Raw genomic sequence first — 15,555 nt, forward strand, 5'->3', positions numbered from 1 at the left:
CGCACCAGCGATTTTTTTTTTTTTACCATAATATTGTCATTGTTTGTCAGTTGTGTTAAGAATAACTTTATCTGAATAATCGAAGTAATTGTCATTGTTGTGTAATTTGGTAGTCACTGGGTTCTCAATTCATTATTCTGGAGAATGACTAATTAACATGTCAGATACAGGGCTCTTTTACATATATAATTTCCTCCACTCACCAACGCAAGTTACAGAAAGTATCTGATAGCTGAAGCAGTAGCTTTCCAGTAAATATGGGTCTGCAAATGAGCCATTTAAGAGATAACTGTGAGTGTGTGGTTACGAGCTGCCACTGAGTCCAGTATGAAGTATTGTCCTAGTCAGTACTAATATATTCGAAATGTAAACTTTTCCATGAAGTCCCATTTAAATGTGCTCAAATTTCACCCGTGGCCCATTGCTGGCGAATGTGGTAAATGCCTGAAGTGAGACATGTAACACATCAATCTGGTCTAAAATGGTAAGTCGAGCAGGGCCCTCTGCAAGATAAACTGATATCAGTCTTCTGAATTTTTCTCTGTGAAGTCATCTTGAAGGTAAAATACTACTGTTGTTGAGACTGAAGAACGCGAGCACCGAATTATAGTCTCTGTTGGTCCATTGTGGATACAGCACAGCAGCTGGTCAAATATTTACCAAGGAAAATCGCCAAATAGCCGTAATTCGTGAGAAGTTGTTTTATTTAGACAGCCAATTTCGGCATCTTATTAGTGCCATCTTCAGTCCCCTATGCACCTCATGTATAGACAATCAGATATATCAATACTTGCATAAGTTGGGCCATCAATATCTGGATTGCATGAATTCGTTTTTGGAGTCTTTCGTTCGAAGACTTATCAGATCTCTGGGATTTGAGTAGTTGTATCCTGAGAATCTGTGCTTGCTGAACGTCGCGGGCAGGTCCTTTGCCTGCACGGCTGATCGGTTAGACACCTGGGATTAGTCCTGCAGCTTATTCAAGGCTCCCACGGGACAGTAGATCCGCAACTCTTCAATACTGAGGAAACTGGATTTTTTTTTTTTTATTTCGTCCGTCTCAGTCGCATTGATATAATATACAGCTGCAGTGGTTACTGGTTTCGGGATGACGCACCCATTTTCGAACCACTCACCTGACTGACCGTCTGACAAAACCAAACTAGTTGTCAGTAGCAACGGGCGCACAGGCGAAATTCAGTGAGGATACTTGGTGCCCACTGTATATTTTTTTGACACAATATTGTGTAAATAATACAGTCAATAGCTGGGTGTGTGGTTTGAAAATGGATGTGTCGGCCCGAAACCAGTAACCACTACAGCTGAACTTTATATCAATGCATCTGAGATGGATGAAATAAAAAAAGAAATTATCCAATTTCCTCACGAGTCATGTAGGGCCACTGTGGGTCGCATTGCCTGTTCAAACGCTCGAATGAGCGGAAGGCAAGCTTACAATGAGGGGTCTTGTGTTTCACCAAATCATTACTAAACCCCTAGTCTGATGAATGTACAAAGGTTATTTCTCTATCAAGAAGTTGGCATAAAATTGATTACATTTATACTGGACCGACAGTCCCGTGAAAGATCCTATAACTCCACTATCCATTCTCGGTATGTTTGGCCATATTTTTTGTAATAACTAAAGAATTCTGTCGGGAAGCAGCCACATATATCTGGGAATCAAAATACTTCGTTAATTTCGTTTTAAGTTGATCATGTGATATGACATGGTGTTCGACCTCTGTATCCGACTGTTGAATGGATCTATAAAATTCGGCATCGGAATAGGCTAATAAATAGGCCCATTGCTGGGTATCACATTAGATTCCATGTGCTCTGAAATGCTGTTCCAGGTGTGCGATGTAACTGTCCCAAAGTTCCACCTTCCTATTAAAAGCAGGAAACGGAGGCACTGTTGACCGGGACCCTTTCACTATGGAGTCGATCCGTGAATGTCGGTTGTATGCTTCTGGTGGCGTCACGATACCTGCCATCTTCTCCATTAGTAGTTCTTCCGTTTGCTGTATTTTTTGCAATAACAAGAGCACTTGAGTGATCAAGTTTGTATTGACTAGGGCCATACTGAAAGGAGGAGACAATATTAGAACGTAAGTTAAGCGATACGAAGACTTGTCGAAAACTGTCCTTAAATCACATTCTGTACGGGAAAACGATACGATATTTGCAACTGCTGTACTGCACACCTTGTTGCCAATGACTGTAGTGACCTTGCATGGTCTGCACAAGCAAAACAGTTGGTTTGGGGGAGGGAACCAAACAGCGAGGTCATCGGTCTCATCGGATTGGGGAAGGATGGGAAGAAAAGTGGACCGTCCCCTTTCAAAGGAACCATCCCGGCATTTGCCTGAAACGATTTAGGGAAATTCCGGAAAAACCTAATCATCAGGATGGCCGGACCCGAGTTTGAACCGTCGCCCTGCCGTATGCGAGTCCAGTGTGTTAACCACTGCGCCACCTCGCTAGGCAGCAAAACAGAATTCCCTGGTATACATGAGACTATATCAACTTTATTTTAGCAAACATAAAAGTCTGAGTCCACATAAAATCCACTGGTGTTATCAACTGTCTGAATAAATATCATAAATATTTGAAAGTGTATGAACCGTCCACCGAGTTTATAGCAAACTGTCGAAGTTGGAAGTTATACATTCGGTGCAGCCCAAGGTCACCGTTGGGTGAAATTAGAACAAATTCGAAGTACAGACGGACTACAAGGGAATGGCTGTCCGTTAATCACAAACACTAAGTTCGGTCAACAGACGGGTACCAAGCCTTTGCATCTGAATCCAAAGAGCCCAAGTTCCAAGTTGTAGAGGCAAAGGCTTATTACTGACTGAAGGCTGCTCTTTGTCGTGGAGAAGGTGTGTCGTGATTGAGGCGGTGGCTCTCATTGGCTTGCTGCAGCCCTGTGGTGGTCAAAGTACTGCGTGGGCAGATGGATATGGCGCAGACTGCTTGCTGGCACATGGCACAGCGGAAGCAAGTAGAGCCTTGTTCGCCGCAGCTCTTAGTGGTGACATTAGCACTGCCACCTTTTGTGGTGGTGACTGTCGGAGCTGCCTAGGCAAACAACCTGTTGTTGTTGTTGTTGTTCACCAGAGACATTGCTGTGCGGTTCTGGAAGAGACATCGCCTACAAACTGGCGCTTCGGCAACCTGCGAAATTTGCATGCTATGCTGGTGGACTACGTGTTTCAACACAACGGTTTTCACGATTAATTATGCTACCTACACGTTGAATATCAAATTTTTTTAACTTTAGTACCATAACTTGTCCAAGATCTGTGTCACCTACCAAGTTTTTGCTCCATCCACTATGTGTTTGATGATTAATCATCATCACCAAATAGAAAGCATCATTTATATAACTGTTCTTAATGGCAAGCAGTAGCAATTTCTCCTAGCAGACTGTATCCAATTGTAACAGTGCCACAATGGTATTACCTACAGCGCTACATTACTCCTCTCCACATCCATTTCTCCAGTCTGCCAATCATATTGTCCCTTCAATAGCACATTAACATAAGTGACATAAAGTTTTTAATTGACAACAATTAATGTAATGACAGATCACAGTATACATTGTTTATTACTGAAATCTTCACTTCTCCAGCAAGAAGTTCAAGTTACACTCCGATTTCGAGAACTCCCATATGCTACAAAACATAATGAATTTCACCTAAAAGCGTCTAAGGTGCTGCAGTCATGGACCGTGCTGCTGGTCCCGGCGGAGGTTCGAGTCCTCCCTCGGGCATGGGTGTGTGTGTTTGTCCTTAGGATAATTTAGGTTGAGTAGTGTCTGAGCTTAGGGTCCCACAAGATTCCACACATACACCCAAAAGTGTCTGCATCTCAAGAACACTGCCGACCAACTGTTGCTGATTCAAATACTACACCAAATATGTGCGCATCGTGACATCAGCGACAATTCTGAAAACATTATCGTGGGGGAAAGATTACTTTTTACTGCTGGATACAGCTTAACCAGACCTTGCTACCTGACTATCGATACTCAATACGCGATCAAACGAAGACTGAGTTTAAAAATATCTAAAAATTGTAAATCATACGACGTGTGAGAGCATAGGGTCCTCACACAATGCTTTCCACTAAGAACAGCAATGGTAAAAGGTGCGTTCCACCTGAAGATGACGTTTAACTTTCGAGACGTAGTGAGTGTGAGTGTAAGGAGTGAAAACTTTGAGACTGGCGCAGAATTATGTAGTTTTAATTAATTAATTAATATCCACTATGGATATCTGCGAAATTGCAATACCCGGAAGACCTGATCTTAATAACTTCAAAACGGAGGCTGTACAGAATAGTGGAAAACATAACAAGTGATTAAGATACATGTCAATATTGCGGCAGACTCAGTCGGCGCAGAGCACCGAGCGAGGTGGCGCAGTGGTTAGCACACTGGACTCGCATTCGGGAGGACGACGGTTCAATCCCGTCTCCGGCCATCCTGATTTAGGTTTTCCGTGATTTCCCTAAATCGTTTGAGGCAAATGCCGGGATGGTTCCTTTGAAAGGGCACGGCCGATTTCCTTCCCAATCCTTCCCTAACCCGAGCTTGCGCTCCGTCTCTAATGACCTCGTCGTCGACGGGACGTTAAACACTAACCACCACCATCAGTCGGTGCAGACCCTCAAAGGAAGTGGGAACGTTCAAACAATCGCAATTATGTCTCGTCCACATCAAAGAGGTAATATCAACATGTCAATCAGTTCGAACAGGGCAGAATGGTTTATTTCCAGGAAACGGTTTGTCGTTCGTTGATATGCGGCTTGTAAAGGGCACAGTGCTACAACATTGATGCTTGTGTGGAACCATGCATGGTCCTAACCAGCAGAACAGATTCGTCCAGTTGAATTATTATTTTAAAAAGAAAATTTTCCCTATTTGTGTGGCGCTCTTTAGTGGTAATTGAAAAATAAATTCTGATAAGAGGAAATTAAGTGGAGTGCCGTTAATTAAAGGAAACAGTCAAGTAATAAAAAGAAAAGAAAATTATAAAGTTAAAATTATCACACGGCACAGATAAATTTATCGCTAAGAGAGACAAAATTAATAATTCAAGATATAGCCTAACATGCTTTGATACCGTGGAATTGACTGACCGCGCACATCGTTTGTTGGCTGTATGCCTATAATTAATATTATGCGTTATGCACAGAAGTGCTGCCCGGAAACTGCATTTACAGATCGGCTTAACAGACCTCAGGGTCTCACGACTGGCTGTTACCAATTCGAACATCAATTATGTTTGACACCGACCAGCAAACGATATATCGTCAGTCTTGCAATTCTCCTAGCTGAAACACGGAAACGTTGGCACGCAAAATTAATGTTGTTGAAATTAAACGTTGATAAACAGTAACAATTATTCATTTACATAGATAGCCGGCCGCTGCGGGCGAGCGGTTCTAGGCGCTTCAGTCCGGAACCGCGCTGCACCTACGGTCGCAGGTTCGAATCCTGCCTCGGGCATGGGTGTGTGTGATGTCCTTACGTTAGTTAGGTTTACGTAGTTCTAAGTCTAGGGGACTGACGACCTCAGATGTTGAGTCACATGGTACTCAGAGCCATTACATAGATAACTTGAAAATATCTTCCAATTACAACTGCCTGTTACAAAATCATTCGAGACAACGATCATTAAGAGAGATCCATTGACTAGAGCGAAGACATGAATAGAGAGCGGGCCTCAGGGGGCACAGAGAGAGAGAGAGAGAGAGAGAGAGAGAGAGAGAGAGCGAGAGAGACGTCGCTCATGTTTATATACAAGTAGACAACTGAAGGCTACTTTACTGTCATTTTTCCTCAGTCTCTTCCTGTCCTGGAAGCCTCTTGCGTGGGAAAATGTTCGAGACACTTCGCTGCACTCCTTTCCGGCGGGACTGATCGCATAAAATTTGATTGTTGACGCCGCTTGTGCTGCGTCTGATGCATTATTTGCTAATTAAAAAATACAATTGCTCTCTTTCGCTAATTTTATCATCTGTATACTCTCAGATTTAAGAATTCATTACAATTTTACACTATAACACTATTTAAAGACAATCCGCGGAATTAATACAAAAGTACAGTGATTCTTACATAGGTTTACATAAATTATTTTAATTTAGGGGCTCAAATTTATTTACGCTATAAAAGAAACGTTACACAGTGTTGCTTCGACGTTGGAGTACTGCAACAGGCGTGGACATGTCTGTATGGATGGTTCAACGCTGTCTGTTGACGGCTGGACCAGTGGCGCACATGCCGTTGCGTCGGCTACCGTAGAACGGAGTTCACCAATCCCACAGACGACCTGGAACACGTGAACCCCACTATCCAAGCACGACACACACCCCGTCCTCACAGCTGCCAGTACCTCGTCTCGTACCTTCCAAACTTTACAGAAGCTCTCCTGCGAACCCTGCAGAACTAGCACTCCTGAAAGAAAGGATATTGCGGAGACATAGCTTAGCCACAGCCTGGGGGATGTTTCCAGAATGAGATTTTCACTCTGCAGCGGAGTGTGCGCTGATACGAAACTTCCTGCCAATTTAAAACTGTGTACCGGACCGAGACTCGAACTCGGGACCTTTGCCTTTCTCGGGCAAGTGCTCTACCAACTGAGCTACCCAAGCACGACTCACGCCCCGTCCTCACAGCTGCCAGTACCTCGTCTCCTACCTTCCAAACGTTACAGAATCTCTCCTGCGAACATTGCAGAAACTTTTTTATGGGAACGTCAGCAATTACAGTTCTTCAATGACAGAGTATTGCCGACTGGAGGTCGGAAGAGAGGCCCGATGTCATTAAATTATTTGAAGAAGATGTTGATGAAATTCGAAACACAGATGAGCTTGGTGTAGCACCTGGAAGAGGAAGGCATTGTATTACGGTGGAAGTTATTGGCGAGGCTGCTGTTGCTGTAATTGACCATGTAGCACGTGCCCTTTGTAGTGCTAATGCTCGAGCAGTGCCAAAAGAAACGTCCGTCCCATGGTCAACTGTATGGAAGGTTTTGCGATCTGTTTTATACTGGTACCCCGACAAAATCAATGTGGTGCAGCAACTGAAACCTCACGAACCGAAACAACATTTTAAATTGTCCTTCGGTTTCTGGCACGGATCGAAGTTGATGACATGTGGCTGGGCAATATTCTATGGAGGGATGAGGCACATTTTACACTACAGGACGCAGTGAAACACAGAACTGCGAATTTGTGGTACTATTAAACTACGAGTTGCGCACGAAGAGCCATTGTACACACATTATCAGACTGTACGATGTGGATTCACAAGTATGTTTATTATTAAAAAAAAAAAAAAGAAGTTTATATGGTTCTAAGCACTATAGGACTTAACATCTGAGGTCATCAGTCCCCTAGACTTAGAACTACTTTAACCTAAGGACATCACACACATCCATGCCCGAGGCAGGATGCGAACCTGCGATCGCAGCAGCAGCGCGGTTCCGGACTGAAGCGCCTAGAACCGCTCGGTCACAACGGAAGGTGTTTATTCTCAGTCCGTTCTTCTTTGAAGTAAATACACCCAGATGGCCTATCACATGTACCGTATAGTCTGCCAGTTATCTAGACATCCTAGTACAGCACATGATTCCTAATATGGAAGAGCGGAACTGTGAAGCAACCCCAGTTTCCATGCATGATGACGCAACGGCTCATGTCGGTCGCCCTGTGAAACATTTGCTTAATACAATCTTCCACGAACATGTTATCTCCATATGTTTTCCAATTCATGGCCTGGAAGATCACCTGATCTGAATCCATATGAATTTTGGCTCAGGGGGCTATCTAAGAATGCATTTACCGGGGACACGTTTGGTCTCTGCTTGATCTTAAGGCTAGTAACTCGTTGCTGATGTCCCACCAGAACTGCTGCGAGCAAATGTTAATCACCTTGTTTTACAGATGCAGCATCTCGCCGACGTCTCCAGTGCTAATATTGAACAAACTGTGTAATCGGCGGTTAACAATAAAATCAACATTATGCCTTTCTCACTTGTTTGGCCTTTTCTGCCCACGTCCCGTTCCTAATCCATTACATATGGATACATTTCTATAGCCGGCAGTTGTGGCCGAGCGGTTCTAGGCGCTTCAGTCAGGAACCGCGCTGCTGCTACGGTCGTAAGTTCGAATCCTGCCTTTGGCATGGATGTGTGTGATGTCATTAGGTTAGTTGGGTTTAAGTAGTTCTAAGTCCAGGGGACTGATGACCTCAGATGTTAAGTCCCATAGTGCTTGGAGCCATTTTTCGAACATTTCTATACGTATTCCGCATATTCAAAGCGCTAAATTTACACCTGGCGGCAAAAAATGGAACTAATTTTTCCCGCCGTATATTGTTTTCGCATGAACGCATTAGAATATAACTAGTTTCGCTGCCATACGATAACTACAGCCCAAAATGGACGCTTGCAAATACACTCCTGGAAATGGAAAAAAGAACACATTGACACCGGTGTGTCAGACCCACCATACTTGCTCCGGACACTGCGAGAGGGCTGTACAAGCAATGATCACACGCACGGCACAGCGGACACACCAGGAACCGCGGTGTTGGCCGTCGAATGGCGCTAGCTGCTCAGCATTTGTGCACCGCCGCCGTCAGTGTCAGCCAGTTTGCCGTGGCATACGGAGCTCCATCGCAGTCTTTAACACTGGTAGCATGCCGCGACAGCGTGGACGTGAACCGTATGTGCAGTTGACGGACTTTGAGCGAGGGCGTATAGTGGGCATGCGGGAGGCCGGGTGGACGTACCGCCGAATTGCTCAACACGTGGGGCGTGAGGTCTCCACAGTACAGCGATGTTGTCGCCAGTGGTCGGCGGAAGGTGCACGTGCCCGTCGACCTGGGACCGGACCGCAGCGACGCACGGATGCACGCCAAGACCGTAGGATCCTACGCAGTGCCGTAGGGGACCGCACCGCCACTTCCCAGCAAATTAGGGACACTGTTGCTCCTGGGGTATCGGCGAGGACTATTCGCAACCGTCTCCATGAAGCTGGGCTACGGTCCCGCACACCGTTAGGCCGTCTTCCGCTCACGCCCCAACATCGTGCAGCCCGCCTCCAGTGGTGTCGCGACAGGCGTGAATGGAGGGACGAATGGAGACGTGTCGTCTTCAGCGATGAGAGTCGCTTCTGCCTTGGTGCCAATGATGGTCGTATGCGTGTTTGGCGCCGTGCAGGTGAGCGCCACAATCAGGACTGCATACGACCGAGGCACACAGGGCCAACACCCGGCATCATGGTGTGGGGAGCGATCTCCTACACTGGCCGTACACCACTGGTGATCGTCGAGGGGACACTGAATAGTGCACAGTACATCCAAACCGTCATCGAACCCATCGTTCTACCATTCCTAGACCGGCAAGGGAACTTGCTGTTCCAACAGGACAATGCACGTCCGCATGTATCCCGTGCCACCTAACGTGCTCTAGAAGGTGTAAGTCAACTACCCTGGCCAGCAAGATCTCCGGATCTGTCCCCCATTGAGCATGTTTGGGACTGGATGAAGCGTCGTCTCACGCGGTCTGCACGTCCAGCACGAACGCTGGTCCAACTGAGGCGCCAGGTGGAAATGGCATGGCAAGCCGTTCCACAGGACTACATCCAGCATCTCTACGATCGTCTCCATGGGAGAATAGCAGCCTGCATTGCTGCGAAAGGTGGATATACACTGTACTAGTGCCGACATTGTGCATGCTCTGTTGCCTGTGTCTATGTGCCTGTGGTTCTGTCAGTGTGATCATGTGATGTATCTGACCCCAGGAATGTGTCAATAAAGTTTCCCCTTCCTGGGACAATGAATTCACGGTGTTCTTATTTCAATTTCCAGGAGTGTAGTTGTAACTACTGTAATTCTATCGTTTGTCTATTGTCGTAGAATGTTCTGTGAAATAAATTTCATTTTAATCACATGCCTCCTTCATGGTGTTCCAATTTTCACAAACAGTACTGTACTACTATTGCTAACTACTATTGACATTACATTTTTGACATTACAACTACAGTGACGCAAAAAATCGCAGCGTTAAAGAGTAATTAATGCACAGTAAGGCGGTTTAGAGAACACATTTGTCTAGGTTACATATTTAAGTGATTGACATTGCGAGATCACAGGTTACTGTAAGAGTGAGATTAGCCATAGAAAATGTCATATGCAGGTACATTGATAACCGGTGTAGGTGCCAGAATGTTGAATACAGGCATGCAGAAATGGATGCATTATGTTTGACAGTTGCTGGATGGAAGATTGTAGGATGAAGTTCTATGCCTGTTGCACTTGCTCGGTCAATATAGGGACGATTAATGCTGTTTGCGGATGGCTGTGGTGTTCTCGTCCGATGATGTCCCATATGTGCTCTATTGGATACAGATCTGGTGATTGAGCAGGCCGAGGCAACATGTCGACACTCTGTAGAGCATATATGTGTGCGAGCGTTATCCTGTTGGAAAACACCAACTGAAATGCTGTTCATGAATGGCAGCTCAACACGTCGAATCAACAGACTGACATACAAACTTGCAGTCAAGGTGCGTCGGATAACCACGAGAGTGCTCCTGCTGTCATACGAAATCGCATCCTAGACCATATCTCCAGGTGTAGGTCCAGTGTGTCTAGTACATAGACAGATTGGATGCAGGTCCTCCACTAGCCTCCTCCTAACCAACACACGGCCATCACTGGCACAGAGGCAGAATCAGCTTTCATCAGAAAACGCAAGAGACTTCCCCTGGGCACTCCAGTGAGCTCTCCCTTGACACCACTGAAGTCGAAAATGGCGGTGGTTTTGGGTCGGTGCAACAGTTCGTTGTGTCACTGTGGTGCCAACTGCTGCTCAAATTGCTGCTTCAGACGCAGCACAATGCTCCAGGGCCATACGCTGAACACGATGGTCTTCCCCGTCGGTAGTGCCATGTGGCCATCTGGAGCCCGGTCTTCTTGCGACAGTACAACGTCGTGACCACCACTGACAGCAATTATGTACGGTGGCTACGTCCCTGCCGAGTCTTTCTGCAGTGTCGCAGCCCTATTACACGACCTCGTACAAACTCAGTGAGGTGTTGATAATGGCGTCTTTGACTAACATAATTCACCAAGTCCAATCGCAAAGATAACTAACGCTCACAACAGTAACAGTGCGTATTTAAAGCAAACCTGATTTGCATCCTCATAGCGGCGCTACTAACACCACTCGTATGCAATTGACGCGAAATTTGAATACTGATCATCCTTCAGCTGTAGAAACAAACCTACCAACTTTCGTTTATGTCGCACAACTCCTTGGTGCTGTGATTTTTTTTCCGTCAGTGTATTTAGTCGCATCAGGCAAGGAACTTGCCCCCCTTCTTGCTGCGGTGTATCGTAGGTCTCTAGAAGAGCGTAGCGTTCCAAAGGATTGGAAAAGGGCACAGGTCATCCCCGTTTTCAAGAAGGGACGTCGAACAGATGTGCAGAACTATAGACCTATGTCTCTAACGTCTATCAGTTGTAGAATTTTGGAACACGTAATATGTTCGAGTATAATGACTTTTCTGGAGACTAGAAATCTACTCTGTAGGAATCAGCATAGGTTTCGAAAAAGACGGTCGTGTGAACCCCAGCTCGCGCTATTCGTCCACGAGACTCAGAGGGCCATAGACACGGGTTCACAGGTAGATGCCGTGTTTCTTGACTTCAGCAAGGCGTTCGATACAGTTCCCCACAGTCGTTTAATGAACAAAGTAAGAGCATATAGACTATCAGACCAATTGTGTGATTGGATTGAAGAGTTCCTAGATAACAGAGCGCAGCATGTCATGCTCAATGGAGAGAAGTCTTCCGAAGTAAGAGTGATTTCAAGTGCGTCGCAGGGGAGTGTCATAGGACCGTTGCTACTCACAATATACATAAATGACCTTGTTGATGACATCGGAAGTTCACTGAGGCTTTTTGCAGATGATGCTGTGGTGTATCGAGAGGTTGTAACAATGGAAAATTGTACTGAAATGCAGGAGGATCTGCAGCGAATTAACGCATGGTGCAGGGAATGGCAATTGAATCTCTATGTAGACGAGTGTAATGTGCTGCGAACACATAGAAAGATAGATCCCTTACGATTTAGCTAGAAAATAGCAGGTCAGCAACTGGAAGCAGTTAATTCCATAAATTATCTGGGAGTACCCATTAGGAGTGATTTAAAATGGAATTCATCGGAAGAATCCTTAGGAAATGCAATCCGAAAACAAAGGAAGTAGGTTACAGTACGCTTGTTCGTCCACTGCTTGAATACTGCTCAGCAGTGTGGGATCCGTACCAGATAGGGTTGATAGAAGAGAGAGAGAAGATCCAACGGAGAGCAGCGCGCTTCGTTACCGGATCATTTGGCAATCGCGTAAGCGTTACGGAAATGATAGATAAACTCCAGTGGAAGACTCTGAAGGAGAGACGCTCAGTAGCTCGGTACGGGCTTTTGTTAAAGTTTCGAGAACATACCTTCACCGAAGAGTCAAGCAGTATATTGCTCCCTCCTACGTATATCTCGCGAAGAGATCATGAGGATAAAATCAGAGAGATTAGAGCTCACACAGAAGCATACGGGCAATCCTTCTTTCCACGAACAATACGAGCCTGGAATAGAAGGGAGAACCGATAGAGGTACTCAAGGTACCCTCCGCCACACACCGTCAGGTGGCTTGCGGAGTATGGATGTAGATGTAGTAGATGTAGAAGGACTACGCGCTTTGCAGGTTCGAGGGCGACGTTTGGGGCGGCGGGGGCGGCGGCGAGGCTCGGCGGCAAGTGGGGACTGTGCGCGCCATGCACGAGGCGGTGCAGCGACGCCTGGGGGCGACGCCGGCGCCGGAGCGCGAGCGCCGCAGCCACGTGGCCGGCCCGCTGTGGGCGCCGCTCACCACTGCCGGCATGCTGGGGGGCGGCGCCGGAGGCGGCGGTGGCGGCTGCCCCTGTCTGAGGGCCGGCGTCGACGTCAACCAGGTGAGCTGAGTGCGTCCGCAGTCTGTAGCACATCATACGCCAAGTAGCAAGGCAAGAGAGAGGCCCTCACAACACGCTGGTGGTGGTGGTGGTGGTGGTGGTGGTGGTGAAGTTTGGAATTTAGGACAAGATGTACTGCCGTAAGTTAAGCTATGAGGGCAGGTCGTGAGTCGTGCTTGAATAGCACAGTCGATAGCGCACTTGCCCTCGAAACACAAAGGTCCCAAATTCGTGTCCCAGTCCAGCACACAGTTTTAGTGTACCAGGAAGTTTCAACGCTGTAAAGAAAAAAAAGTATTTTATAAAATGCATTTTACCCATCAGCTGTTCATTTGTCTCATTAGTCAATATCAGTTTCGATTATTAATCATCATCCAGGATGCAGGGTACAATAGATTAGTTAAAAGCACCGCATAATTCCATTGAAGCTGAACAATATCGAAATTATCCAGTGAAATTGTACAAACACCAGACACAATTTGTTTTAGAATACAGACAGCCGTATATCTTCTCTATTTGACTGAGATATGACTGTCAGTATTCTAAGCTAAATTATGTCAGGTGTTTGTACAATTTCGCTGAATAATTTCGATATTGTTCACCTTAAAAGGAATATGGGATGCTTTTAACTAATCTATTATGCCCTACATCCTGGACGATGATTAATAATCGAAACTGGTATTGATGGTTCAAATGGCTCTGAGCACTATGGGACTCAACTGCTGTGGTCATTAGTCCCCTAGAACTTAGAACTACTTAAACCTAACTAACCTAAGGACATCACAAACATCCATGCCCGAGGCAGGATTCGAACCTGCGACCGTAGCAGTCGCACGGTTCCGGACTGTGCGCCTAGAACCGCGAGACCACCGCGGCCGGCGAAACTGGTATTGACTAATGAGACAAATAAACAGCTGATGGTTAAAATGCATTTTATAAAATACTTTACAGCTGTTGAGCCTCACCTTATGGAAGCATTACAACAACAAAAAAAGTATGTAGCCGGATTCTAGGAAAGGCCAGCTGACCCCTCTTACTACTCCATGCGGGCGCTTGTGCTTAGGATTTATCTTTGTGTTACAACAAATGGAAACAGTTGACAGCGTCACAAAAAGAAAGCTGCCAATGCGAATATCGCCGCCCCACTGTCAACTTCTACGCTGTTGCAGAAGGATCTTCCATACGGTATTTTAATAGTTAAGGTGTTGTTGTTGTTGTTGTGGTCTTCAGTCCTGAGACTGGTTTGATGCAGCTCTCCATGCTACACTATCCTGTGCAAGCTTCTTCATCTCCCAGTACCTACTGCAACCTACATCCTTCTGAATCTGCTTAGTGTATTCATCTCTTGGTCTCCCTCTACGATTTTTACCCTCCACGCTGCCCTCCAATGCTAAATTTGTGATCCCTTGATGCCTCAAAACATGTCCTACCAACCGATCCCTTCTTCTAGTCAAGTTGTGCCACAAACTCCTCTTCTCCCCAATCCTATTCAGTATCTCCTCATTAGTTATGTGATCTACCCATCTAATCTTCAGCATTCTTCTGTAGCACCACATTTCGAAAGCTTCTATTCTCTTCTTGTCCAAACTATTTATCGTCCATGTTTCACTTCCATACATGGCTACACTCCATACAAATACTTTCAGAAAACTCTTCCTGACACTTAAATCTATACTCGATGTTAACAAATTTCTCTTCTTCAGAAACGCTTTCCTTGCCATTGCCAATCTACATTTTATATCCTCTTAAGGTGTTAAACATGTGGAAATGCACCACAGGATGAAAGCAGAGTAAGATGATTCGTGTCTGTTTCTGGAGAAAGTGTGGGAGCTGCGTAGAACATTTAAAGGAGGCGAAATTTCCGTGAAAGACGCTCCGCGCCCGCTTTACGCACACTCTGATTTTCTCGTCATGAATTTCATCCAGTTAGGGTATATCCAGGTCTAGGCTGGAAATTAAAGTGACAGAAGTGAGGGCTCCAGATGGCCAAACTTTTAGAACAAATAGCTTATGTGGAGGGGGTCGAGCGAGGCACATGCCATTTGTGTTAGTGCAGTATCCAGACAGCGGTTGGCACAGCGAAAAGAGTACAAAACGGCAGTCCGAGGGTTGAGGCCCTGTGCGGACATTATTTTTTTATTATTTTATTTTCAAAAAATGGCTCTGAGCACTATGGGACTTAACTTATGATGTCATGAATCCCCTAGAACTTAGAACTACTTAAACCTAACTAACCTAAGGACATCACACACACCCATGCGCGAGGCAGGATTCGAACCCGCGACCGTACCGGTCGCGCGGTTCCAGACTGTAGCGCCTAGAACCGCTCGATCACCTCGGCCGGCTTTTATTTTCAAATCTTACGTTGTTTACACTGCAAATAAAGCGAAATAAGGCTCAATATATTGTATTTATTTACTATCTTCGTAAAGACGTGACAGGGAAAAGGTAAAGAAAACGGGATTGTAAATAATTTCCAAGAAATGATAGTACTTACAGTGTCCATGAGGGCTCTGCAATAACTTTCT

The 15,555-nt window shown here is 45.6% G+C and overlaps 1 protein-coding gene across 1 annotated transcript in view; it reads left to right on the forward strand.

Annotated features, from left to right (window-relative positions):
• LOC126199211 (uncharacterized) overlaps positions 1 to 15,555 on the forward strand; it is a 253,999-nt gene that overhangs the window by 215,256 nt on the left and 23,188 nt on the right. The window contains exon 4 of the mRNA XM_049935990.1: positions 12,781 to 13,027. Coding sequence (XP_049791947.1) covers positions 12,781 to 13,027 — 247 coding nt within the window. The remainder of the gene's footprint in view (positions 1 to 12,780; positions 13,028 to 15,555) is intronic.

This window comes from Schistocerca nitens, chromosome 8, assembly GCF_023898315.1.
Source record: "Schistocerca nitens isolate TAMUIC-IGC-003100 chromosome 8, iqSchNite1.1, whole genome shotgun sequence".
NCBI lineage: Eukaryota > Metazoa > Arthropoda > Insecta > Orthoptera > Acrididae > Schistocerca > Schistocerca nitens.